At 45.0% G+C, this 27,372-nt stretch overlaps 1 protein-coding gene across 1 annotated transcript in view; it reads left to right on the top strand.

Annotated features, from left to right (window-relative positions):
- Nucleotides 1-26,657, top strand: part of LOC109315955 (glutamate receptor ionotropic, NMDA 2B-like) — a 191,182-nt gene extending 164,525 nt beyond the window's left edge. The window contains exons 4-5 of the mRNA XM_019543918.1: nt 25,684-25,798; nt 26,493-26,657. Coding sequence (XP_019399463.1) covers nt 25,684-25,798; nt 26,493-26,657 — 280 coding nt within the window. The remainder of the gene's footprint in view (nt 1-25,683; nt 25,799-26,492) is intronic.
- The last annotated feature ends 715 nt before the right edge of the window (nt 26,658-27,372 follow it).

Here is a 27,372-nt window from a genome sequence, read left to right as displayed (position 1 = left end):
ATTGAACACCTTCAAGAGTAAATTGGATGCTTATCTTGCTGGGATCCTATGACCCCAGCTGACTTCCTGCCCTTTGGGCAGGGGGGCTGGACTCGATGATCTCCTGAGGTCCCTTCCAGCCCTAATGTCTATGAAATCTATGAAATGGTTTGATCTTGACAAGGAACATGGGTTTCCAGCCAGTTCACCCAAGGTATTGCAGATACAGCTCCTGGGTTTATGGTTCCCTGTCAGCCCAGACTTCAGGGATCCCTGGAACTGGTGCTTTATTCCCTTTCGCATAGAATTTCAGGATTTTGGTCTTTTAATAATGAAATCAGATTTCAAAAGATCAAAATCCTTCTTGAAATTTAATCTTTTCCTGACTGCCTCTGTTAAGATTCACCTGTGTAGCCTACCTCCTCACCTGGTGGTTTGGGGACTTTCCTGGTGGGTGAGATACCTCAGTTCAAATTTTTTCTCTGAATGAAAACAAAAAGGGACTTGAACCCACTCTTACATGTGGGAGAATGGCTTGACTATTGGACTAGTGGATACAAAAGCACTTTGGTGACTGACCTGAAGTACTTGATGCGAGTGCAAGGGAGGCAGTTTGATGCAAGAGCTGATTTATGTATGTTGAATGTGAATGATGAGTTGAGTGTGACTGAAGCTGAATGAACACATGAGTTATTTAACAAACATGCATAGGTGAATTTGGCAGTGATGGATGCCTAATGAATGACCATTTTTGAGAAAATGCTTGATAAATGAACATATAAAAATGTTTATCCAGCAGAGTTAGTCAGTATAGGGTAGATGTGAGGTAGGTTCTCTCCTGTTCTGGTCACTTTGTGAAGAATAGGACCCAGCAATGAATACTTTGAGTTATATGGCTAATCCAACAGAGAGTCCTAGCCAGCCATAGCTGGGCACTGCTTTGACTTCTCCAGCAGCCCAGAACATTACAATATCCTGATTCCCTCTGGGCTTTTCTGCACCAGCATTCAGCTACTGTAGATTGCTGCAGGGTAATGAATCCATTTTCCGTCTGGGTAAAAGAAAATATAACTATTGCAGAATCTTTCCAGTCTGCCCATGCTGCCAAACTTGCAGCTCTGTCTTTGCTAGCATGATTCTTTTGTCCTTTTAAGCTAAAATAGAATTTCTTGTTGTACCACTGATTCTGCTTTTAAATGTAGTCAGTAGTGGTTTTGCTTCTGGAATGAGTGGCATTGTAAAGAAATTGCATTGCCATGCTGAGAGCCAGGGAGGACTCTGCTGTCCAGGAGAAGTCCAAGAAGATGGAGGAAAAAAGGCTGCAAGAGTGAGGAAGCTGGAGGTTGTTCTGAGAAGAGCTTAGAGAAAGAAAGATTTAAGGGTAGTGAGAAATAGGGGGCTGTAGATAGTAAGTGAAAAAGTTACTGGCAAATGAAGAGGAAGCAGAGAGATGGGAGAAGAGATGGGTATTCCCTCGCAATTGTCTCTCATATGGCACCCTCATTGTGCACAGACTTGCTGTGCTCCCACTCTTAGCCTGGAAATTGGTGGCATCTAGGGGTGCATCCACACATGCAAGCATGTGCGCTTACAGCAGCTCAAATAGAAGTGGTGCAAATTTGAGCTGGGGTATTTTGCCTTGGCACACATACCTGGACATGCACTTTGGTGTGGGGCAAATTGTGCCACTCAGGGCAAAATAACCCTGCCTGACTCCTCCTGGATCTGCAGCCAGGGGGGGCTAGTGCCTGGGGCCAAGACCTGTGCTGTCTCCAGCAATATAAAAAGCTACCCTATCAAGTAGCTCAGGGCTACTCACTCTAAGGAGCTTCTGGGCCCCAGCCAGTTGGTACCTGGGGATACTACCCCTTGTGCCAGATGGACTGCTCAAGCAGCCCTGAGAGTTCCCTGTACCCTCTACCCACTGCAGGGGTCTGGCAGTAGGGGCTGCTGCCTGGCTGTGACCTACTGCACACCTGTCAGACCCAGATGGGGACTGCACAGCCAGTAGAGGCATCTGCCCCTCTAGGCCAGCTGCCAGTGAGCTGTGGTTGCAGGGTTGGCCTTTATGCGGCACTACTGCCATGTGTGTCCCTGCCTGGCCATCTGGGCAGCTATCACCCAGAAGATGTTCCCAGTGTGGTGGCCTGCTTTGAACTGTCAAAGCTTGTCCTCCTGGCCCCAGTTGGCGGGCTCAGGGGATAGGCGGGGAATGGGGCCGGGCAGGGAATGGATCGGGGGGTGGGGGTCCCCCCCCATGGTCCCTTCCTGCCCCCCCCAACTCTTTACTTACCAGCACTGCAGCCTGGGTTCAGCTCCCTGCTGGCATGCTGCCTGCCCTGCACAGGCAGGTAGCCTGCTTCCACACCAGGGTGAGGGCCAACCACAGGGATGCTGTGGTAGCCAGAGCATGTCTGTGGAGGACCCAGCCTTAAGGCACGATCTGGGACCATGCCCTGCCCTGCATTTTTTGCCTGTGGGTTTTTTTGACTCTTGGATGTGGGGTCTAATTTTGTCCCTGTGCTGCAAATTTGAGTCTGAGATGCTGCAAGAGGCACATATGGGTGCGTCTGGACACGCCCTAGGAAGCTACGTCCTGAGATGGAGAGAATTATGGGGTTCTGTAAATGGAACATACCTTGCTTTGTTTTAAGCCTTTATCTTCAGAACTCTGCTCTGTTCCTCATTTACATCCCTGTTCTACTTCCCAGCTGAAGGAGTGGCTGTGGGGGAAGCAACTATGGCATAGGACTTTGTGCCAATGTCTTGCCTGGAGGCAGTGGAGCAGGGACACCTACTCAAATGAACCCTCATTTATTATTTACTGGTTGCTTTATGTCACTGTCTCTGTGTCTAGCATTGGTTTTGTTAATCAATAATGTTTCTTTTAGCTTTTAGCATATTGTGGATCTTTCACTGCCTTCTCTTTACCTGGAGCTCACTTTGAAAATAGGGAACCCCATTTCCTGGCATGCTGAATATTTACCATTCCAGTTAGTCAATGAGAGCTGTGAGTGCTTGGCACCTCCGCATGTTGAGTCCAAGATTTATTTAATCCTTGCCCATTGTCATGTGTCTCTGGTATTCCTAAAACAGCTATGGCCATGTTTTTGCCATTCCCCTGCCGACAGTTATTGCTGACGCACACAGTAAGGGATGTTTTTCAACCTCTTCTTCAGGTGTTATGCTTCCTTCATGAACATTTTCTATTTTCCTTGCTGACTTCCTCTCTCTTTATGAGGGAGCTTACAATATGCTTTCCCCATATCGGTGTTAATTGTTTGAATTTTCCTTCCCTGACCCTATGACTGCTTCTTCAATAATCCAAGAACAAGGGGTACTTCACTGAGTTAAAAGGCAGCAAATATAAAAAGGATAAAAGGAGATTTTTTTTCCCCCATGCAGTGTCTAATTAGATTGTGGGAATTGCTGGTTTAAGAATATATTGTGGCAAATGTCTTAGCAAGATTCCAGAAAGGATTAGACTTCTCTGAATAGCACTAACCCGAGAAGTTAAGCTAAATGGCCTTGAAATATGGGCTCATTCTTTTGAGGAATTTGGTTATCATCAGTACTACAAAATAAGGTACATTGTGGTGGTGAGAGAGAGTTTTAGGCAGTAGTTACAGCCAAAGACAAGATATTGTATTGGATGGACCACTGGTTTGTTCCAATGTGGGAATCCCTCTTAACCATTACCTATGAAGAGGCTATGAAGAGGTACATGTTGCCCAGCAGGGTTGATGAAGCCATTCAGTGGGCACATCTACAGTGCATTAACTGTGCAGTAAGTTATTGTGCAGTAAGTGGTTTTTAGGCCAGTGTCTATATGTGTGGCTGTTAAAGTACAGTAACGCTGTGTGTGGACTGACCTGGGACTCAAATTAGTCCAAAGTCAGTCCACACACACAGTGTTACTGCACAGTAAGACATCTACATGTGTGTTACTGCACAGTAACTAATCAGGTGTAAATTTAATACCTGCATCATGCAGGTATCAAATTTACCACCAAGTCAGTGCAAGTCATTACGGTTACTGTGCAGTACAGCATGCACACATAGATGCATGCCCATGCTGCACAGTAACCTAAATTACTGCTCAGTAAATGTGCATGTGTAGATGTACCCAGTAAGGGGCAAAGCAGCTGTGTGGATAACAAACTTAGTTTTGCTTGACTATGTAGTTTTGCTAGGCAGTAAGGTGATGGATTTGGATAGGGATGACCCTGCCTCAGGCAGGGGGTTGGGTTAGATGACCTATGGATGTCCCTTTCAGTCCTACTTCTCTGATTCTATGATTTGCAAGCGACTGTCTGGGCACAGTCTCACAGCAGGTGTAAATACACACATTATACTTACTGAACTTTTGTTGGTTTAGTTGAAGCAATATAACTAATTCAAGCAATAAAACTAGTTAGAGCAGCATAACCATTTCAGTTGTGTGCATTCACATTGTTGTGTTAATGCTGGCACAAGCAACATTACATTTCAGAGCTCATGTCACCAGACCACCACACTGCGTTGCAGGAAGGAGGCTGCAGTGTAGATACTCCCTTTATATCGAGTCCTTTATACTCCCTCCTGGCTCAGAGTTTTTGGCATGTTTTGTGGCGCACTGCATCCAAAGGAATTTTATGGATATACAGCCTCTCTTTTTTTAAGCTGTATCCCAGAATTTTTTTGGGAGCCTGTATTGCTTCCAGACTGCTCTTTGCTAGGTGCTCTGTGTTCTGGCCTGTCATTTGTGGTGGACTTGTTCATTCTATTGCTCATGAGGCTATACAATACATGACATGGTCAATGGGGTTCTATATAAGTGACCCAAATAAGGAAGAGATATCAATTAAATGAGTAGACCTCAAAGTTGAGAGGTTCAGTCCAGCTCTGATTCTCCCCTCTCCATTTCTGACCACCCTTTCCTCCCTTTTATCCTGTATTTCTTTCCTCCCTTGGCCACAACATCCTCCTATGCATCCCATCATCACTTCTTAACTGCTGGGTTTCTGCCTTTTCTATTTCTTTAAAGATTTTGCTTGTCCTGCTTGTCAGAGTAATTGAAAAACTTCACAGCTGCTGTTCTCATTTAAGGTTTGATTTCAGTATGGTTCTAAAAAAACACATGCCTGTGTATGTATGGGGAACGGGTGGGGTGACTGACTTCATAGAGTTGATAGTGAGTCAGTTAATCTGCATAATGCAGTCCTGTTGGTTGGCATGCTAGGAAAGTAGATGTGAAAAATCAGATTTGTTCTATGGGTACCATAGTTATGAGTTGTTGCCTTCATCAGCAGTGCTGTCTTATGGAAATTTAAGAGTACACAGAATCCATTAGCCTGGGGCATGGGAAACCAGTTCAGATATTTCTCCTCTTGGGACTTGAACCAAGATTTCATTCCAGGTGAAGAGAAAAATACAGTTCAATACCATCTTCTAAGGGCAGCACTCAGTTCTATCCATCTCTAATCTACCCATCTGCCTATAATGATCTCCATCATGATCTGTCATCGAGACTCAGGTGTTACTTCACATTTTTTCTCATATCAGAATAAACTGAGAGGAGGTGGGGTGTGAATGATAGCAACCTGATTCTAGAATAGTCTCAATTTTTTCTCTAGTGACAGCTATAGCCATTATATTGTGAAGTCTGTAAAGCCTCTGATAAAAAAGATTTTCAATAGTATCAAACAAATTTAATTTTTTTAGACTTTAAAAAACAAGGTAAAAAAAATCTGGTTTTAAAGGCTTGGCTACTCAATGTACTATGGGAATTTACCTCTTGGAGCCTCTTGAGGGATGGCTACTCATTTCTGTTCCTCTCCTGATGCATTGTCAGAACTGGTCCAGATGGAACAGGCCTGGGATTGACAGATGACATTTGCAACTTTTGGGGCCAGGGATGCTTGCAAGATTTATTTTAGGGGCACATAATTGAGCTACACCCCATTAACTTACCTTTCAGTAACCTTCCCAGCTCTAGCCCCTGCTCTTGCTCTTGGGTTTGATGGCCGTTCCAACACTGTTTTCAGCTGAGGTACACAGCTCTATCTTTCTGAGAATACGAGGGTCTTTGGTAGGATGTATGTGACCCTCACATAAAGCCTTTCTCTGAGACCACTATCATTTGTAGCCTGTAGCCTGAAGAAGCAGCAGCTTTTGGAATGGGTTACCTCCCCCCTGTGCATCAGGAGCTTTTGGAAAAGCTGACTGCAAACAGATTTTCACTGCCCTGATGTGGACTTATGTCAAGCAGTGCCCAATGAGAGCTGACAAGCTGACAGACCCAATCCATCAATAAAGAATGGGGGGGGGATGTCTCTTGTGCTCGTCTTGGAGAGACAGAGACAGAGATGAATGCTACAGATGTGCCACTGGAGTTCCTGTAAGCGATACAGATCCATATTTAGATAGTCACCCTATTTCTGTGATGTGGTGAAGGGAGAAAAATGCACAGATAAAGAAGGTTCTACATAAGCTGTAAACTGTAAATTCTTTAATCACAAATAGGAATTGGTCTTTCAGGGAGAAATTTCCCCTTTGATATTGTATATGCCCAGTAAGGTGTTAGTGTGAAATGCTACTGAACACAGACTAATACATGCTGCTCTCCAGTCTGGGAGCTCATCAGTCCTGCATTTAGTATTGAATAGCCAGTGGATAGAGAAAAGAACTGAGTTTAGAGGTGGTCTCTGAATGCAGATACCTCACCAAAAGACAACTCGGATGTGTTCCACTTCTCCTTTTTACTCTTGCCTGAGAAATATCAGGAAAGAAACCATTATACTCTGTCTCCAGATTGTTTGCCTGGAAGGTAATTATGATTATGAGTCTGAGGAGCAAATATTTCACAGGTGGTTCCCTTTGAGGTGCTATATTTTTGGCTTGTTCATGGCCAGTGAAGTGCCTCCCTGATGAGAATTGTCCTAGTAGAAGAATAGTGTCCATTTGGAACCAAGTGCCGGATTTGAAAAGCTATTTAGACACTTAACTATCTTTTGAATGTGGCCCTGGTTCCTTATCTTTGCTGAAATTAGAGCAGTCTTGAGTCAAAGATTTCTGTTTATGGGGTCATAGCTTTCTTGATTAATTTTTGGTTGGGGAAGAGGATTATCCCTCTTGAAGGAGAGTTTGGGTTGGGATCAGTTTGTGGGCCCCTGACAGTGTGGGACCCTGCACCCATCCCATCACTACCAACTGGAGCTCAGAAGCAGCTCTTGAATTTTCCCTCAGGCCATTAAACAGCACCTGGTGGACTTTTAACTGGGCTTGATATCCTGCTGCAAATTTACTACAATTTAGCCCCTAGTCTGGGACCACAAACTTGCCCAGTGCCAACCTTAGCATGGGGCCACAGAGTGACACAAACCTCAATTTTTATCTCAAATCATTAAACTGGATCTGTGAGCTCACATCAATTCCTTGTTAGCTAGTCCACACAGGCTGATCTCAACCCTGACTGAATTGTCTTTAGTGTTTTCCAGTACAAAACTGAAAATTGACCTAGACCTATTCCTTGTTGGACCTCATCTATTACCCTCAACCTGAATTTTTTTGTGTGATTAAGCTTTTTTCAACATTAATATAAATCCCAAGTTTAGTACATTTAGGGCCAAAAAGGAGCGTTATGATCATCAACCTCACCCAGCAGTTCCTGCAGCTAGGCAAAACATCAACACTAGCTCAAGCCTAAAAGCCACTTTGAATCCCTTTGCCTAGTCAGGACCCTGAGACTAACTCTGGTCCTCGATCCAGTCCAGTTCTGACAACCTGAAGCCTAGGTGGGGTTCACAAATGAGTCCCAGTGCTAACCCAGGTCCAGACTTACAGTTAGCCATTCTGAGAAGGTCATCAGGAGTATATGATAGAATTGGAGAGGTCATCTCTTCTCTCTTCCTTGCTAGCCCTAGGAGAGAGATTTTTTACTGGATTTCAGCAGGCAGCTTTGGTGCCTCTTGTCACTCAAACTCTCTTGTCACTCCAGGTGTCAGTAAATCTGGAGAGAAATTGCCCTTCCCCAGGGCATCATTTCTTCCAGTGTCAGCCTCTTATATTTCAATTGCCATAACTTGTAGCAAGGAGGGGGAATCGCTGACTGCCTTTTCATGGTGGGGGGGCAGGGCTGGGCAGCCACAAGTTCACTTCTCAGGATTCCAGCAGAGAAATGCAGATACACGTGCTGGCTGAACAGTGCATCTGTGGCTGTGCTCCATGGGCAAGGGTGAGGGCTTAGCTTCCATTAAATCATCGTGTGGTGCAGCTTATGCAGAGTGGTTGTCCTGCTTCACTCTGGGGGTGACTCGGGCAGTTGAACAATTTCAACGTCCCCAATATATAATGCACTCTGGGATGAAAGACGCTATGGCAGTTTCATCATCTGAGTCCCCTCTAATTCTTTTTACCATAATCTGACATTTATGTCAGACCTCGGTGATATTTTGGGATGTTTGCAGTACTCTCTGGAATAGACTCCCTTAAAATTGGGGCAGCCCTACGAAAACAGAGATGGTGCAGGTGACTCCTAATCAGATAGGAACCTATTTCTTCTGTTTCTGTAGCTAACTTCACAAGGAAGTAACATTTCCATCTCTATTTCAGAGATTTCAGATGACATCCTCTTTCTTTGACCATCTGGGGTGTGAAAGCTAATACATCTGTGTGGTCCATATTGATCCAGAAAGGTGGAATGCAAACTAACAGCAAAGGGAAAATTATCTTTTTCTTATTCTTCTTTTTGTTCTGTTTGTTTCATTTCCAAGTACTTATTTCCTCCCTCCTACACTTCTCAGCTCCACCAAATTTGACTCAGTCTGGCAGAAGTGACTGCACTGGTTTTTTCAAAGCCAGGTGGCTGCTAGTTCAGAGTGAAGGGGTCTGTATAGATTTCTTAGCATTCGCAAAGACTGAGGTGCTTTCACAGAAGGGTGTGGGAAGGCGTATACCTGAAACGGTGACATCTCTTGCCTGGGTAGCAGATATCTAGTCTGTAGTCTCCCCACCCTCTTTCTCTATCTTTTTTCAGCCCTTTTATTGGGATCCTGACTTAGTTTGGCAATTGGCTGCATATGTAATAGAGTTGCCATGGGAACATTACCCAGCACAGTGTGCACCATCTCTCAGTTCTCTCTGTCTGTCTTTCTCTCTCTCTGTCTTTCTCTCCTTGCACCGCTCCCCCCTTCCCTTTTACTGAAGCCTGTTGCCATGGAAAAATTATAATTCACCAAGAATTTGAGGTGTTTTTTCTTTTTGTTCATAATTCACATTTTATTTTCATTTTAACTTTGTGGGGGTGAGGATGGGGGTGGGGGAAATTCCATCTGTCTCTCTTAATACCTTATCCTTGGATGTGGAGAAAGCTGGGTTGGGGATGTCAGGGGTTAGGGATATTTGTTCAGAAATGCCAAAGTGACTTAGAAGATTTGTCCTTTTATTTCCCTCCCCTCCCCTCCATAAAAGTGATTGGGCTTTAGGATCCTAAGCCTCATTGAAGTCAGCAGGATTCAGTCTCCAACTTGCTGAAGTGTTTCAGAAAAAGTCATCCACAGTGGCTCCTTTCTCTGAGGTATTAACTGAAGATCAAATGAAACTGGTACAGATTATTAATCTACTAATTACAGCCTATAGTGCCACAAGTTGTTTGCAATGTGCCATGCAGTAAAGACCTAAAACAAAGGAATGGTCCCAAGTTAGACTGGAACTAGTCCCTACACCTGCACCTGGCATTTGTGTCGCATCCTAGCACTTCCTCTGGATTTCTTAGGGCATGCCTAGACTGTAAACTTACTGGGCCAGAGACAGGTGCCCTCAAACATAGTTCAGTGGTCCACACAAACTGCTTTCTGAACTGGAACTGGAAGCAGCATAGTCTCATTCACCTGAATAAGCTCACTAGCACTGCTGAGACCCTGAGCTAATTACCCTGCCCACAGAAGTTACTTTACTTCTGTTTTGGGAAGGAGAGTGGGCAGAGCCATGTGGCATGTTTGAGGGCACTTCTACAAAGCGTGGAAAATTTTTGGCACAAACATGCACCAAAGGCAGTGTCTATATTGCAGCCCAGGGGAGGGAAGCAGGGTAGAATGTTCATGTATCCATGTAAGATGTACATTTAAATTAGCTAGTTTAAATTAGCTAACTTGAGTACCAACAGCAGTTAAGCTGTGCAATGCAGGCCTTTACTGTAGATAGGCTTGCACTACACTTGGTTAGTTTGTTTCTTTCAGTCCTCAGCTGCTTTCCTGATATTGCTAGTCAAAAGGTCCTAAGTAATGCGCTCTTTTTACAGACAGTCTGTTTTATGGAGACTGTCCAGTAGGGCTGTGTGAAACTTTGGTTGCTCGTTTGATTTGGAGGATATTTGGCCTGATTTGGCGGCCGAATCTCCGAATTAAATCAGGAGACCAGTTAAAAGGTCTGAATCAATCTGAAGCCTCTGAATCAATTCAGAAGAGATTTGGAGATTTGGGCAGTCCTCGCTCACCACCTCAGGGAGCTGAACCTGGGTTCCGTGCCGGTAAGTAGGGGTGGGGGCTGGAGGCAGGGGGAGGGGACCATGGGGGGACCCCTGCCTGTTCTTCCAGCCCTGTCAATGGCTCCCCTGCCAGGCCCAGCATCCTGGCACTTTTTTTTTTTAAAAAGCCCCACACTCACTGGGTGCTGCAGTGGCTGTCGGGGCCTCTAAGGGCTTGCTGTAGAGCCCCCCACACAGTGTGGGGTAGTGGGGATCGCCTCCCCACCTGGCAGGAGCCGGTGAATGTGGGGCCTTTTTTTTTTTTTTTTTTTTGAATTGCCAGGATGTTGGGGCCAGGCAGGGCAGCCATGGACAGGGCTGAGAAGAGCGGGTTGGGGATGGGACCTGTTTGATTCAGAGATTTGGCTGATTCAGTGGTGGCTGAATCTCCAAATGAAATTTGGCCGAATTGATTTGGGACAGTGATTCAAATCACTGAATTGAATCATTGTCCCCTGAATTGGCTGAATCTGAATCCAAAGCAAGTATTAGCCACTTTGCACAGGCCTACTGTCCAGATGTTTCACACAGACTGCTGAGCATTAGGCCTGTGTGAAGCAACTAGTATTCACTTTGAATTTGGATTTGGCCGATTCAGGGGACAGTGATTCAATTTGGTGATTTGAATCACTGTTTTGAACCAATTTTGCCAAATATGATTCAGAAATTTGGCTGCTGCTGAATCTCCTAATCGCCCGGGCCCATTCCCTGCCTGCTCTCCCAGCCCTGGCAATAGCTGCCCCACCCAGCCCAGGTCCTGGCAGCTTTGGGGGGAAAAAAAAAGCCCCCACTCACCGGCTGCTGCCAAGTGGGGGCAGCGATCCCTACTGCCCCCACTGCTCCATGCTGCATGGGGGGGCTCTGCCATGAGACCCCTATCCCTCCCCCACTGTCCCAGCCCCTCCTCTGCCCCCCCAGTGGCAGTCCTGCCACCCCTAGCTCCAGCTCTTTAAGAAAAAAAGAAAAAAATCCCAGCTTACTAGGTGCTGCCCAGCAGGGGATGATCCCCACTGCCCCACGCCATGTGGGAAGCTCTGCACAACCTCCCCGAGGCTGCTGCAGGAGCTGGGGGGTTTTGGGGTTTTTTTTCTTCTTAAAGGGCTGGAGCTGAGGCAGGCGGGGCAGCCATAGTTGGGGGATGGGGGGCTTATTACAGAGCCTCCCCCATGTAGTGGGGATCTCCCCCCCCACCCAGCAGCACCCGGTGAGGGTGGGGTTTTAATAAAACCACCAGGAGCTGGGGCTGGGTGGGGCAGCCATGGGGGCTGGGGGAACGGGTGGGGGTTGGAGGGTGCTCGGAGGGGCTGGGGAAACAGGCAGGGGTCCCCCCTCCCCTCCTCCAGCCCTCCCTCCCCTGTCCCCTACTTATCAGCTCGGAGTCCAGCTTCCTGCTGCAGTGGATGGGGACTGTCTGAATTGCCAAAGCTCTCCAAATCTTTTTCTGGATCAATTCAGAGAGCTTCAAATCAATTCAGGCCTTTTAATTGGTCCCCTGATTCAATTCAGATTCAGAGATTTGGCCACCAAATCAGGCTGAATCTCCTCCAAATTGAATCGGCATATGAAGCTTCGCACAGCCCTACTGAGCATCAACCAATAGAGCAAAACTTTAGTCACTCTCAAATGGGCTGGGAGTTGAACTGGTGGCCTAGCCACCTAGAAGTGAATATTTCCTTTCCTCTAGCACCTTTCATACTTCAGGCATTGATCCCAAAGCATTTATCAGAGCACTGAGTGAGAAACTGAGAGTGCAGTGACCAATAGAGGCAAATGTGGAAGCCATTCTTCACACAGCAATAGCTCACTCAGAGTCTGTTTTACCAAAGGAGGGCATTCAGTATTGCCTAGCATAGTATGTTTCAGTAGACTACTTTAGATTTAAATAACAGAGACCAGAGTTAGGGTGTCACAGAATGATGTAAATGCATGAATTTTGGGGTGGGAACAGCAGAAAATCCTTATTCATTTTGAGAGTTCAAGCAGAGACAGGCAGGGAATCAGGCTTTGGCTGAGTTGATTATCCATTATCATTATTATTATTCTAGAGCAGAATCCGTCTTCAGTATTGTACCACTAGCACGCAGCATATGTGCCCAAACCCATTGTGAGGCTTTGGAGGTAGACCTGTAGGTCTAGAGGTGAGACTGCTACCAACCGAGCTACCCCTTTGATGTTTTGTGTTTGGGGGAACCTGACTGTGATCAGAAGCGGATGCTACAAGAAAGATGTCTGTTGAGGAGGTAGCTCATGTAGGTGGGGACTGGGAGCTGGCAGATCAGGCAATGTTCTGGGTTGAAAGAGAGTGGGTGAAGTCAGGAAGCTGGTTGATGGTCAGGATGGGGGTTTAGAGCCGTAGACCCTCTTGTGCAGTGTTTGATTCTAAGGACTTCCCTGGTGCCACGCTTCCTTTTAGCCTTAGTGGTAGTCCCTATGAGGAGTAGGGGGAAAAGGTATAGCTGTATTAGGGGGTATAGCTATGATATTGAGCCACAGTATAACAGCAGAGGGTATGTTTCTTTCTGACTGTTTCTCCCACGGAGGAAGGGTCTAGATTGGTAACAGCAGTCTACAGCAGTTGGAAGGCTATAAGATCAGGCCTGGAGGAATGGGGTGGGGGAGGTTGCATAGTGGAATTCAGCATGTGCTAGGGTCCCAGAAGTACACATGCATGATTTAATTGTGGCACTCAGTAATTCTGGTATTCCAGCAGGAACTGATTTAGGACAAAGTGGGGTGGCTACAGAGTTCCAGAGCCCCTATGGGGCAGCAATAATTTTCCAGCTGCAAGAACACAGAAAGCAAAGATCATAGTGCAGTCACAATTCAGTTGACTGTGATGAATGCAGTAGTGATGGGGTAGTGGCTGTTCTGGAGAAGATGGTTATAGTGGCAGCTGGTATTAAAGTGGCTGTGATAAGGACAGTAGTGATGACAATGGCAAAGATTTGGGTGCTGAAGATGATGGTGATAGCAGAAGTCAAGATGAGGGTACTGGTGGTGATGAGGGCATTGATTGCTCTGAGCACCATGATGGCAGTTTGAGTGGGAATGCAAATGAAGATGATACTGGCTAATTACAAGGGTGATTAGGAAGGGGAAGAGGAGTCAGGCTTGACATGGCTGCGATTATGACAGTTTGCAATGAAGATGCGGCTGCTCATTGCTGTGTTGCAACTGATTTTAGTGATTCTGCTAGTATTCCTGAAGCTGTATCCTTCCTGAGTGAGAGCTTGTAGCTTGTTTTCTTCCTTTCACTTTCTGCTTTTTTGTTACAAGCATTTTTCTTGTTTATCTATGGAGGCAAATTTCAATAGTGGCTTGATATAAAAATTAAAAAAGGAAAGAAATCAATAAGCTGTGTAATTAAAATCTTAAATTAGACCATTCTGCACACACATCATCCTTTTCCCCATTCCCAATACGCGCCCTGCCTCTGGAAAGTGAATATGGGATGTGATGTTTTCTCAGGCTGTCTTAAACCATGAGGAAAAAAATGTTAAGGAAGTTTTAAAGGGAAAAAAAAAAAGTCTTTTGAAACCTGTCCCAGCCAGAGAAGGGTTAATGCTTTAAAAGCAGTGTAATTTTCGGAGGCATTAAAGAACATGTTTCCATGGAAACATCAACCCACAGAGGAGGAGAGAAAGAGAAAATGGGAGACAGAAGTAAGTAGAGAGAACTGGGTCCTCTGACAAAGGAGGAAGAACAGTCCTAACCCCCACACACAACTGACAAGCGATTTATTAGCTGTTTGTTTTAATTGACTCCCTATTCAAAATGTAATGTGGACAGGATGAAACCATTGCATACGGCCTCTTGTTTAAAAAGGAAGCATTGAAGCACTTCAGACTTAATAAGTTCCTGGCCAGACTTTTAGACTGGTAGGTCTTTGGGGCAATAACTGTGCCTTATTCTATGCTTTTTAAGATATCACATGTGTTCTTTTTTTGAGCTAAATAAACATTTCATGACACAAATCCCACAAACGCTTTTGGGCAGCTTGAAAAAATTCAGTTAATTTGCTGATTTAAAAAAAAAAAGTTTTATTTCAAGTTCCTGAACTCAGTGAGGTTAGAGGCAGTGCCAGAAAGCTGTGGGGAAGAGCCTTCTTGCAGAGTTAAGTAGGTCAAGTGGAAGCACAAAGGGCCTGGATTCTTTAAAGAAAAATCTGTTCTGTTCACACAATTGCTAGCCCTGATTTCTACACCACAAATAGGACTGAGCTCCATATAAACATCCAGCCATTCCAGTCCTTAGATTTGTAAGGTGGTAGGCACCTTAACAAATATCAAAGTGCCTCATCCTACAGGCTTGTAGTACGAGATGAAATATGACTGTGAAGTTCCATTTGACTTCTATTCTGTGACTACTTTTCCTGGTAGTGTTTGTATGCTTGGCCCCTAAGATAGATAAATAGATCTGAACTACACCTTTAACCTTTCAGTGTTTGCCTGTTCCTAGTTATGTGCCTTCCATCATGAACCTGTTAGATGAGTGCCAAGAAGTAATTATTGCCTACTGACAGCCCTTCTGATGAATGTCATTTTCCATACTCTTGCTGCCCAGTGTAAATCTATAGCAATAGATTTCCAGTGCTTCCAAGTGGGACTGAAATGCCCAGAACAACAACTTTAGAGAACAGGGAAATGTCAGGGTTTTTCCTCCTAGTAAATAGAGGAGAAGGTCTAACAGCCAAAATTCAAAACACTTCAAAATGTATAAGCCATTTTTTAACTCATCAAAAATTAGTGATTTGATCCAAGTTTTGGCTGATAGCTTTTGTTGGCTTTTACTTCATCCAACCAACATATTCCCAGTTCGTGTTCTGTAAAGGTTTGGCGGTTCAATTTAATCTGTACACCCTGGAGCTGGATTGGTATGACAATTAGCTTATTTGCCATAAGGTTTATAGGACATTCTAACTTTAATTGGATCCGAAAGGTGGTTAGAATAGGTTTTGTTCTGTCATATTTTCACTTGTAATAAAATCACCAAGCAAAGAAATGGGTTAACATGGAAAATGTTGGTTTTGGAAACCCACTGCAGTGCCTTTTGGGGTTATTTTTTTGAGGCCGGGCTCCGTGAGCCCCTTTCTGGCCTATGAACCAGGCTTAATCCATAGGCTAAGTCTCCCATGGTGCCAAGGGTCTTTTTGCTGAGTTGATGCAATGCATTGAGTATCATAAGAAATACGATCCAGTTGGGGTACCCATCCCATAATGAAGAACGAGTTACCCAGATGACTCTTTGCACGAGGCACCATGATAATATTTCTGAGTGAGAAGTTTTCATATTTTGGTTAAAATCTTTTCAGTTTCCAATTCTGTTTTTGGTTTTGGGTTTTTCGGTCCAAAAGCTGAACTTCTCATGAAAGTTTTTCCTTAATTGAAAAAACAGTTTCCTAGTGAAAAACAGTCCTGACAGAACATTTTCAGTGATTTCTGGTGTGCTCAATATTTGTAAGAATATGTTAGTTCAAGGCAGAGACCAAAGACTTAGCAAAAATACGTTAGGATTTTGTTTGGTTTTCGGAATTGTTTGAGAGGACAGTGATGAGGAGGGAAGTGAAGATTTGAGCTTGTTCTTTTTTTTCCCCTCTAATCACCCTATGCCTAGTTGTATTTCCTTTGTCACATATGCCACCTGAAACTCCATGGTCTGGTTTTTGCAGTGATTTACATTTTGTGCAGAGGGACTATAAAATGTGGCCAAGTCAGAATGTCAGCATTTTAATTCGACTTTGTATCTGGTGTAAAAGACTGTTCAGGGTAAAAAACAATGGAAAATCAGGCTTTAAAGGTGTTCAGGGTCTGTCAGACGAGCTTCTTCTGAATGATAAATTCACTGGAGATAGATAAATTGGAGAAATATGCAATGCATTGATATTACCTGCTTTTTTTTTTATTAAATGCAGGAGTGATGGAAAAGTTTCACACTTACAATCCATTTGTTCTGAAAGCACAGGTAGCAGGAGCAATCACATGGAAGTATTAGTGCACAATTTTTTTTCTAAATATCTTCCGGGAGATAATGGAGAAATGGCAATAAGACATCGGTAATAATGTCTCCTTCAACAGGAGTGAACACTTCACAGATCAGGAAATAATATCAGGAAATCTCAACTACAAAAAGTTGTTGGCCAGATCATCAGCCAGTTAAATCAGCATAGTTCAACTGAAGTCAAAGGGACCTGCATATGTATTTCATATTGAGGTTGATAATGTTTAAATCAAACTAAAATCTTGATATTTCTATATGGCTGTGTGGTCTGAGGGTTTCTTAAGAATTTAACCATCCCAGGCACAGATTATATTCACCTGTCCACCTGTTGTACTTGTCCATTTCAGATGGAAATGACTGCGTTGGCAGAATAGGAAAATGGTGCCTGGCTGCACTTAGCTCTGGGTGTTTGTCTTGAACCTGTTACAATGGTTTGTTCCCCTCATTACAAAGGCATGTCTCCATTGCCTCCAGCTCTGTGAAGGAGCCCACCATTAAAATGCATCCTGCCCACTTGCTTCTGCTCCATGAATGCTGAATGGTGTAGTAGCCATTCAAGCACTATTGAGAGTACACTAATAAGCATGCACAAGGCCAGGAGTAGTGTTGGTGTGTGCCAAGCAACAAATGCTGTGTCAAGCATTTTTTTGACATTTTTCAGCCCAACTTTGGGGGGGGTGGAACTTTAGCTTGGACAGCTGTTTCTGGCTGCCTGAGCACAGGACCAAGCCCTGTTCCCTTACTACCATGCTTTCCTCAAGTTTTACAGCAACTCTCACCAAATTTGGTAGGAAAATTGAAAGAGGGAGAAAAGGAGCAACACAGGCAACTGAATACTGCTCCTTTAAATGTTAATCTTATATTTAAATAGCTGCTGGTGGTTTTTTATTTCTATTGTAGCAGAAGGAGCAGGGTCTGCACCCCAGACCATGTTAAATCAGCAATGCTTCAGCCCTCTACATGGAATTATTTTGCTGTAAATAGCACCTGACAATGCACAGATGTTACACAAAAATGGCCAGATGTGTCTACATTTCTGCCATCAGCGCTGCAAGAGAAGAGAATGGTAGGGAAGCACAGGATGAGTGAATGATGGGTGACCCTCTGAAAGTTTTGACAATTCAGCAGGGATGAGCACCAAATACTTAGCCATCTGTAGGGCTCGTGCACATTCATTTTAATCTCTTGGGACTTTGTAATTGGATTTGGTATCTCAGGGGAACAGCCTATTTTGAGATATTCCAGGTGTTTCCAGCTGGGTCTGGATTGCTCAAGAGAACACCTTTAGTACTTCTAGAAGCAGAGAGGCAGCTGTTAGACATACGATATGGTGGGTGGAGAAGTGCTGCCTAAATTACCTAGCACTTTCAGAAAGGTTTGGAGAATTTGGGCTTGATTCAGAAATGTAAGTAATGGTGGTTGTAGTTTTTGTTGTTCATATTATTTCACTATCTGCTTTAATGTAGATGGGAACATAATTAATAGTCTTAATGGTGTTTGATGGCTGACTCTCTCAGCCATGAGGGAATAGATGAAGGGATGTGGGGCTAGTGAATGGTACAGTAGGTTGGAGCAGTGCATTATTCTTCCATCTCCTGTCTCTTGAAGACCCCCAAATTCACAAGTGAAAATATATGTGGCAGTTCTAATCTCCCATTTGTTTGTACTGGAAATCCACCAAACATGCTGGCAGTCCTTGTTCAAAAGAAGCCCAGGAATATGTTAGCAAGCAGCGCTTCAGGATAGGAATAGTGTGCATTAGCAAAACTTTGTGTCATTCAGCAGCGAGCGGTAACATATGGATTAATGTGTGGGACTCCTAGCTGGCTTAGCAGGAAATGGTTCAAGTGTGGAATCACATCAGTGCCTTAGAGAACCTGCGCTCCTATTAACAGAGGACTAACTCTCATAGTGGGGTGGGGACCTTTCAGTGTTATCTGCTGGAATATCCTGTTTAAAATTTCGCCAGTCAAGGATTGAGAGTTGATCTTCCCCATAACAGAGCTGGATTCTTTAGATGCCCTTTTACTCCTTTTTACTGCCTGGGCATGTTGGCTTCTGCTGGATCCAGGGATGATTAACTTAGTCTACAATCAGTCAGAAAGAGAGGCTGATGTTAGTTTCTTGTATCCTCCTCCCTCCCTCCACCAAACTCAATCCTTCCTTCCTGCTGTGCTGAGTAAATTCTCTCTAAGAGATAAATTTATCTTATTCTGTCTCCTCAGTCCTTTTCTGAGCCATGTACTATTTCTTCTTTTACTTCTGTATTTATTCTGCCACTCTGGAGAGAGTAGATCACTCCCTGATGCTACCAGTGGAGTGGTTGTTTTATTTATATGAACCGTTCATGTCCAAAAAGCAGCAAATATTGGGAAAGTTGTGCCACTTCAAACTGCCTGTTCATGGCTTCTGACTATAACAAGTAATGACAGGGCACAGGGGTGTGCGTGTGTGTATTACAGTGTACGTGTGTGTGATGGGGGGGGCATCTCTGTGTTACAGGGAGACCTCTACTGGCTGAACAGGGGCATTTCTCAGAGCAGGTCCCCTTGTATATACCTTGGAGAATAAGGAGTTCAGCATCAAGAAGCTGGAGACAGGAGGCTGAGGTGGTTAACTCAAAATTCAAAAGTGTTTCCTCCAAACCTTTATATGAGCTTCAGAAAAAAAAATTGATTAATGTTTCTTAAGAGGAGATTTTCTGCTGTCACTCTGAAACCATTTAAGCTGTTCGTGTTTCTCCTTTGCAACCTTCAGCCCTGAATTGGCCATACTGCATGGTTTTCGTGCTCTGGTTCCAGTGCTGTGAAGCCTTGGAGCTTCTTGTTATTAGCCAGTAGGGCTGATGGTCTCCAGTCTAGGGCAGGGGCCGTGTCTAGTGAGTAGAGCACAGGCCCTGAGTTCTGTAATCGGCTCTTCCATGATTTTGCTTTGTTACTGAGGACACCTCACTTACCTCTTTGTTCCTGTTCGCTCGACTGTTAAATGGGGATCAGATTGCTAGTCTACCTCAGAGTGGAATGTGCATCTTAATTCCTTAAAGCCAAATTCAGTCACGACACTCTCTGCAGGTTCCCTGAACTTGATGCAGCAGTGAGTAAGTGAGGGCAGAATTCAACCCTACAGTACAGGACATAAGGAGCTAAAGAAATGCATGGATCATGGTGATTTCACTAAACAAATATCCTTTTGGAGGAGGTAATTAAAATTGCCTGCCTCTCTCTCTTACCAGCCACAGAATAAAAAAAGCCAGGGATTTACTAGTTAATTCCTTACCCAACCCTTGCAGCTTGCAACCATGATTTCATCATCTCGGCATTGCCTCACCCACATTCACCACCCACTGCACACATGCCTTTTCCTTCCAGAACTGATGCCCCAGAGCACAGATGCCAGGGTCTCTGTGCCATCCCCTGCTCCCCATTCAGAGGGATGGGGGGGAGTGTTTGTTCAGTAAAGGTATGCTTCACTTGGGGATTTGGGCCGGTAGGAAAAGGTTGGGGCTGAGCTTATTACATCTGAAAGCAGCAGTGCCATTTGGGTGAATGATCCTTGGCGTGGGCTAGTGATGTAGTGCAGAAAGCATCAGCTTCTTAAGCACTGCTGCCTGCATGTTTCTGATCTGGTGTGCCTGTGAACCCTTCAAGCACTGGTGCCTTGGTGCAAAGGCACTGGGCTCTCTTCACACCAGGCACAGCATCAGGCACCCTATATCCTGTCTGCACAAAGCCCCTCCTCTCTTATGTCTTCACTTATCCTTGCTTTATATTTCATAGCCACGTTCACTGTCTCATGTTCCCTGTATCAGCATCCCCCTGCAGAGGCCATGTCTCCACCAGTATTGTCCACCTCTGACACGGTCTACAGCCCAGCCTCCACCTCTGCTTCCTCAGGATCTCTGTGACGATGAGTCAGGGAGGCAGGCTGGCAGTGATGGAAAATGGATAGCTGGAAGATATGAGCAAATCCATCAGCTAATCTTGGCATAGCTCATACCCTTTATCTTAATGAAGGTGCATAGCTCTTTATGGGTTTAATTTTAACATTTTATAAGTGGCTGAGATTGTACAAATGTGTGTATGTGTGTGAGCTCTGGAGATCCTTGGTATAGTACAGTGATGCTTTAGGTACAGCTGAAATATGTGAGAAAAACAGGACATTAAAAAATAGGAACACATTTAAATATTCCTTCTGTAGAAGCTGATAAACATGTTACTAAAGGGTTAGAAAGGAAATTCTCTGAAGAGTTATTGTGCCAAGTTTGGAGACTAAATTCAGTCATTAAAGTGTGAAACAAGGGATTTTACTGCTGCTTTAAGTGCAAATCTCAATACAGTCTTAAGTGTGGAGTCACTACTGATCTCTCCTTTATTCTTGTTGTTATTATTTCTAATCTCTGCAGTGAAAAACGAGAAGAAAATTTTGTGTAAAAAACAATTTGGAAAACATTTACAATCCCTGTTTTAAAATATCTCCTGCTAATTTCCACAAATGTTCCTGCTATCTTCAGACTGTGGTGATGGAGAGTCCCACAATATTATCACCCTTGGGTTTTTTTGAGAAATATTTTATGTAGATGTTTGTTTAATTTTTTTACACTCCTTATAAACACTGAAACCATAAATCTACATTCTAAACAAAGTTGGAATAATTCTCATGTTGGTTTAACACTAAATTTTTGGGTGGCCTGAAGGATGCCTTGCAACTAGAATATTATATGCACTTCTGGATGCCTTCACATAAGGATGATGCAAGCAAATTGGAATGAATTCACAGAAAAGCATCAGAAGAGATTTTGTGGTGTGGTCATGTAAAACAGGTGGAATGTTATTAAAATGTTACTATGTCACAAAAACAACGTAGCTACAATTTCCAAAATTGACTAGTAAATTGAGGTGTTAAAGGGGCCTCATTTTTAGAAAGTGCAAGCACCAACTCTTGGAAAACAAATCTTTTAAAAAGAAATGTTACTTTGGGCTCCCTAAAGGGAGGCAACTAAAATCACTCTTTCCCTACAGCTGCGGCCTCACCAAGGCCGAATAAAGCGGGAGAATGACATCTTGGATCTTGTTTGAGATGCATTGGTAGATTTAAGCCAGGGTTTTATTTGCTTTGCCAGCTGAAGCATTGCACTGATGGTTCATATTCATCTTGTGGTCAATCATGACCCCCAAGTCTCTTTCAGACGTGCTAGTGAGTGAATCACTGCCAACCCTATAGATATGATGGTGAGTTTTCTTCCCATGGTGGAGCACCTTGCATGTCTTCTAAGTTGAAGGTCATCAGGTTTGTATCTGCCCACCTTGCAAATATAGGCAGTGGAAGGAGGGGACTAAAGGGACTTACCCCCCCCCCCCAAACATGGGGCAACAGTAGGGCCGCAAGGCAGCCCAGCTGAGGGCTTCCAGTGGCTGCAGCAGGGGTGAGGAGGGAGTGAGGCAGGTGCTGCCCGGCCAGTGGTGCAGGACTGAACTATGAGTGGCTTGTCTCGGGGGTGCAGATCCTGCTGCTGCTTGCAACCCGGGAGGCATGGGGGGCTGCATGCCCCCCAATCTAAACGGGGCAGGGTGGGCCACTGCAGACTGGGGCTGGGCTGTGCCAGGCTCTTCCTGGCGGGGGTGCAGCCAAGCTACACTTGGACCAGGCAGTGGCAGTGCTGGGAGGGGCCTTCGGGTGAATGGGGGGTGGTTGCAGCCACCTCAAAATTCACTGTAGTCCAGCTGAACCTTCTCCCAGTGCCACCACTGCCCACCTAGCATGGCTCTCCCTGCCGGGAAGAGCCAAGTGCAGCTCTAGTCCCAGTCTGCAGCGGCAGCCCACCCTGCCCCTTGCAGATCTGGGGGCACACATCCCCCATGCCTGCCTGCAGTGGCTGAGAAATGCCACCCTATGGCGGTTCCCTTGAGGAAAACATGGTGGGAACCGTGGATTCATCCAGTATCACTCCCTGCCCCACCCTGGCTATGCAGGGCCTGATGGGGCAGGTGTGAGGGTCCTAGAGGCTCTGTCCCCTCTGTCCCAGTGGCACAGCCAAGGCTGGCCCCACTCTAGCCCCCCTGCTCTGGGCTCTCTGGGCAGTGCAGGGCTGGGGCTGGTGTGGGGCTGTGGGGTGGTGGGTTTGTTGGTGTGGGAGGTGCCAGGGTCGGTGGAGGGGAAGGAGAGGCTGCACAGGTGCAGCAGGCCCCGGCCTTGATCCTGGGCCCATCTTGGCACTGCTCCATCCTGATCTCTGCCTCGTCCCAGCCCCAGCCCCATTCCACTGTGTGCACATGCTCAGTCATTTCCCCCCCTCCCCCAAATTTTTTTTCTCCCTCCACCTTTGCTTGCAAGCCTATCCAGATCAGACAGAATCCCCAGCTTGTCCTCCAGCATGTCTGCACTTCCACACAGTTTGATGTCATCTGCGAACTTAACCAGTTCATTTCTGACACCTGAATCCAGGACATTAATGAGTATATTAAAGAGTATTGGTCCAAGTACTGATCCCGGAGGGATGCCACTGGTTACCATATGCCATGCTGAGTCGGATCCATCAACAGTCACTCTCTGGGTCTGACCACGGAGCCAGTTCCTGAGCCATTGGACTGTAAGGTTGTGGAGGCTGTTCCCCATTTTTGCCATGAGGACAACATGGAAGACCAAATCAAAGGCTGTTTTGAAATCTAAGTGATATCAACCTTCCCCCCTGTCCAGGTGATACATCACCTGATCATAGAAGATGAGGTTGGTCAGGCACGACCTACTCAAAATGAAGCCAGGTTCGCTGTTTCTCAGAATGGCACCTTTTGTTATCTGGTTGTTGATGGATTCTTTGATCGTTTTTTCCAGGAACTTCACAGGGATTGAGGTCAAAATGATCAGCCTGTAGTTCCCTGGATCTTCTTTTCTTGCTTTCTTGAAGATAGGCACCATGTTGGCCCTCCTCCAGTCTTCAGGAACCTCTCCTGAGTGCCATGAGTTTTCAGATATCCACACCAATAGTTGAGTTAACTACATCACAGTGAAACAGCTGCTAAATGACAGTGGTTTAACTTGCACTCACTGCTGGCTAGAATGGATGCACAGAACAGTTGCAATGGATCAGTCTGAACTACAGCAGCCCCCCAAACCTTCTCTTTTCAGTCAATGTAATTTTTTTCTGTTCCTACACTTTTCAGGGTGTAAACACCATGAAGGCAGAATAAAGTCTTTGGATAGTTCAAATGAAGTTAAGAAAAGAGCAATTGCATATGAATATCTAGAAACTCTTCCTAACAATATGGGGTATTGGAGTGGAAGAGTCTTGCTCTATGGAGTGGAAACCTTGCTTGAGTAATTGAAAATGGGACTGGGAATGCCATGGAGATTAACCTAATTGAGGCCAACCCTTCACACAAGATGGTTACCTCTAGCTTTTATTATATTATGTGACTGTATATGTGTTTTAGCAGGTGTATAGTGTTCTAGGTCTGTGGCAACAGCCTCATGTGATGTTTCAGTATATGAACAGTGGAGAGCTGTTTCAATACATGAGCAGGGGAGACTGTTAAAGAAGCCATGTAGATTTCTTATAAACCATTGAACTATGTAATATATATATATTTCCCTTTCTTTCTTTCTCCCTGACAGCATAATTTTAAAATGGAACATGCCATTTGGATATCTGAACAGTAAAAGAACACAAAAAACAAAACAATAGACAGAATCTCATTTTCAGCAAAGCCACTTTAAAAAGCTCTATTAGTGTAAAGGAGCCTCTAAGTGAGCATCACGGTAATCTTCATCCACTCAAAGGTCCTTCCCACTGCTAGAACAGCGTAAAGTGGCTTCAGTATCAATGAAAATCAGGCCCAGGCTGTTTAATGGACCATTTCCACTGCTGTTACAACCCAAGAGAATGACAGTCAGCTCAGCAATGAAGCACCTCCTATTGGAGGGATGGGATATTAGGATTTAGGGCAGTGATTGGCACTCTTTTCAGGCTGCAGACTGGAATGACACCGCTCAGGTCAGAGGTACCGCTGAAGCCCCATGTTTTCAGGGAGCATTGGGTTTCATGAATACTTTAGTGTGTCTGTCCTCTGATCATTGGGCAAAGGATGCATCCTAGGTGCACCCCTAAGGAAGATATTAAAATTGGTTTACTTGGAGGGCCATAAATTGTTAATCTCTGGAATAGGGAATTACTTGGCAAGTCATCTTTGAGAGTTTTGCTGTTTGGTCCCAACTGGTACAATGGTTTATTCCTATGGGGGCCAACCTTTTTGGCAGGTGTGCCATTAATTAGCTTTGCACCCTCCCAAGTGATGCTGTGATACCTTTCCTGTACCCGATCTGCAGCTTTGCTTTCTGCTTCCTGTCCTGTGCTCCCTGTCTGATCCCTGCCTCTACTGCCTATCATCTTCATGCTCTGCTGTGTGCTACACATGGGGACTGTACATGCTTCTTGTGGTATGCTTAGCACAGATTGGCCACCCCTGGTCTATTCTCTTCCTAGAAAAAGGGACCTTTGTAGCTGGCTATCAAAACCTTTATTATTATGATTCTCATGTCTTACACAACTGCTTTTGGCTTTATCCTCTTCTCACATCAATGTAAAAATACCTTGATTTCAGTGAGGTCCAAATTCGGGCTCTCGTGGGTGCATCCCTCCTTTCTGTACTGCCTTATGGTGCCCTGACTTGTTGGATGGTTGCCTGATGAAGGGACACTGTCCCTCTCTGTGCCCCTGGCTAACGCAATTCAAAGGATTTGTGGAATATACAATGTTTTTATTAGAGACAGTGAGAGCTAGTTTGGGGAGCATGTGTAGCCTGTTCTCACTGCTCATTAATATTGATTCCTTCACACTTTCAGGTAGGGGGCATTAGGTACCACAAATGCACTTGTACTGATGTGGTTGTTTTGGGTATTGCCATGGGAATACAGCAGGAATCAGCAAGGAAAGAATCACCCCATTGTAGCAGCCAATAGTGAAATGTGTAAAGTTACTTTGGTCTTGTCTATTTTCTCCCAAGTCCTTGGTTATCTTCTCTTCTCATTACCTCTCTGTCTCCCCCACTTACCCACCCTCTGTTGTTCAGCTTTTCCCCTGCTGTTCTGAGCCAGTTGCTTCTTGAGCATGCAGTGTTACTGTAAGCCTCATTTAATTGTAGTGGGGGAAGCAGGTCCTTGTTTCAGGCACAGCTCCTGAGTGTTTAAATCGTATCTGTTCTCTCTTTCAGGTACCTGATTAATGTCACCTTTGAAGGGAGGAACTTGTCCTTCAGTGAGGACGGCTACCAGATGCATCCCAAGCTGGTCATCATCCTTCTGACCAAGGAGAGGAAGTGGGAGAGGGTAGGACATGTTTGGTAACTCTTGAACTGGATTTGGGAGGAGGGTGGTGAAGGTCCTCATCAAGTTAACCCCTCATTCTTCATTACTTCTCATCAAAGGGATGGCTAGCTACTTACTGCCACTGGGGATGGATCAGGGGTAAGTGGAGTCTGGTATATCCAGTAACACAAATGCACCATCTCCTTAGTGCAGAGCTCCATTCCATATGTATGTTAGTTTTTAGAGCCTTCACTCATAGTTCCCTTCAGCGTCAGTTTTCCTGTCCTATATAGCAGATATCAGCCCAGCACACCAACTCTTTTTGAGGGCGGAGCAAGGAACATCTGAGTGAATGCAGATGGTCTAATGAATCTTTGATCCTTCAGCTCTTTGTGGTTAGGGTCATAAAATATCATGAATGAGCTCATGTTAACGTAGTGGTTACACACATGCATATATTGCCATCACCAGTTTATATGCCTGTCTGCCTGTATGGTATGAGAGCTTGAACTCATGACACTCTGCACTGAAATCATAAGCCCTTTCTAGCTGAAAGAGATACTTTGTTAAACTGTCCTTTGTTTCAAGTTTTAGCCCTCCAGCCAACAGAAAGCCAGAAATACATTTTGCAATGGAACAGCCTATTAGCCAATTTCTGCTCTGCGTGTGATTGTAGGCAAATGTTTAATGAGATAATTTGCATGGTTCTAAATAGTTTCCATTCAAAGCTAAGCTCTATCTTAAAAAGGCTAGGGATTTCATGCTGGAGGAAGACTTCGAGATATTGGAGTTAGGGCAGGAAGGGAGCTTCGTGACCAAAAACAGTGCTCCACCCCTCAAGGGAAGTGAAGAGGCCAAAGAAGGTTCTGACATCAACTGAGTACAGAGGATGAATTGAGGACTAGAAAAGGATGAGGTAAAAGGTGCTGTGTAAGAGAAGCAGAAAACCCTGCACAGTGTCTCCCTGAAGGCAATGGAAGAGTCAGTGGAACAAGGAGATACTGCCCAGCACAATTCTGGATGTGCCCATGGGTAAAGCATAGAAAATTGGCCTTCCCACACAGTGACCTTTCAATGGCTGGACTCCCACTGAGTAGGTTGGACTCCCGCTGCCTGGGCAGCTTGGCTAGTGTGAGGAAGAGATTGTCTGGATGCTATGCAGTCTACTTGGAGGGTTTGTGGTAGACAGTCAAGGGCTTATGTTGGAAGGATATGACACTAAGCTCTTGAGAGCCAGAAGAAATGGCTAGGTGAGCCACCCACTTTTGGAGGACCCACCACAAGAATATGAGAGGGGCTGAAGATGGGGTGGCTTTTGCCAGATAGATCACATGGTTAGGGATACTGGAAAGAGGTGGCTTCATGTACCAGACAGGCACTACCAGGCCTGCCCAGTCTTATCAGCTGTGGACCAGGAGGTCTCTGGGAGTGGCTGGCTCCAGTGCACTCCATTAGCTGAGCAAAGGGGATGAAAGCTGTACAGCATGGGTTGCTTTTGGGGGCTGTAATCAGTCTAGTTGCGGAGACCAGTTTCCAGGTCCTAAGGAGGCCCTAGTAAAAAGCAGGAGCTCAGTCAAATCCTGAGCGTGTCCCTT

This window comes from Crocodylus porosus, unplaced genomic scaffold (assembly GCF_001723895.1).
Source record: "Crocodylus porosus isolate Cpor-Errol unplaced genomic scaffold, CroPor_comp1, whole genome shotgun sequence".
Classification (NCBI taxonomy): Eukaryota; Metazoa; Chordata; order Crocodylia; family Crocodylidae; genus Crocodylus; species Crocodylus porosus.
Note: the sequence above shows the minus strand (reverse complement) of the source record. Positions and strands in the feature narration are given on the sequence as shown.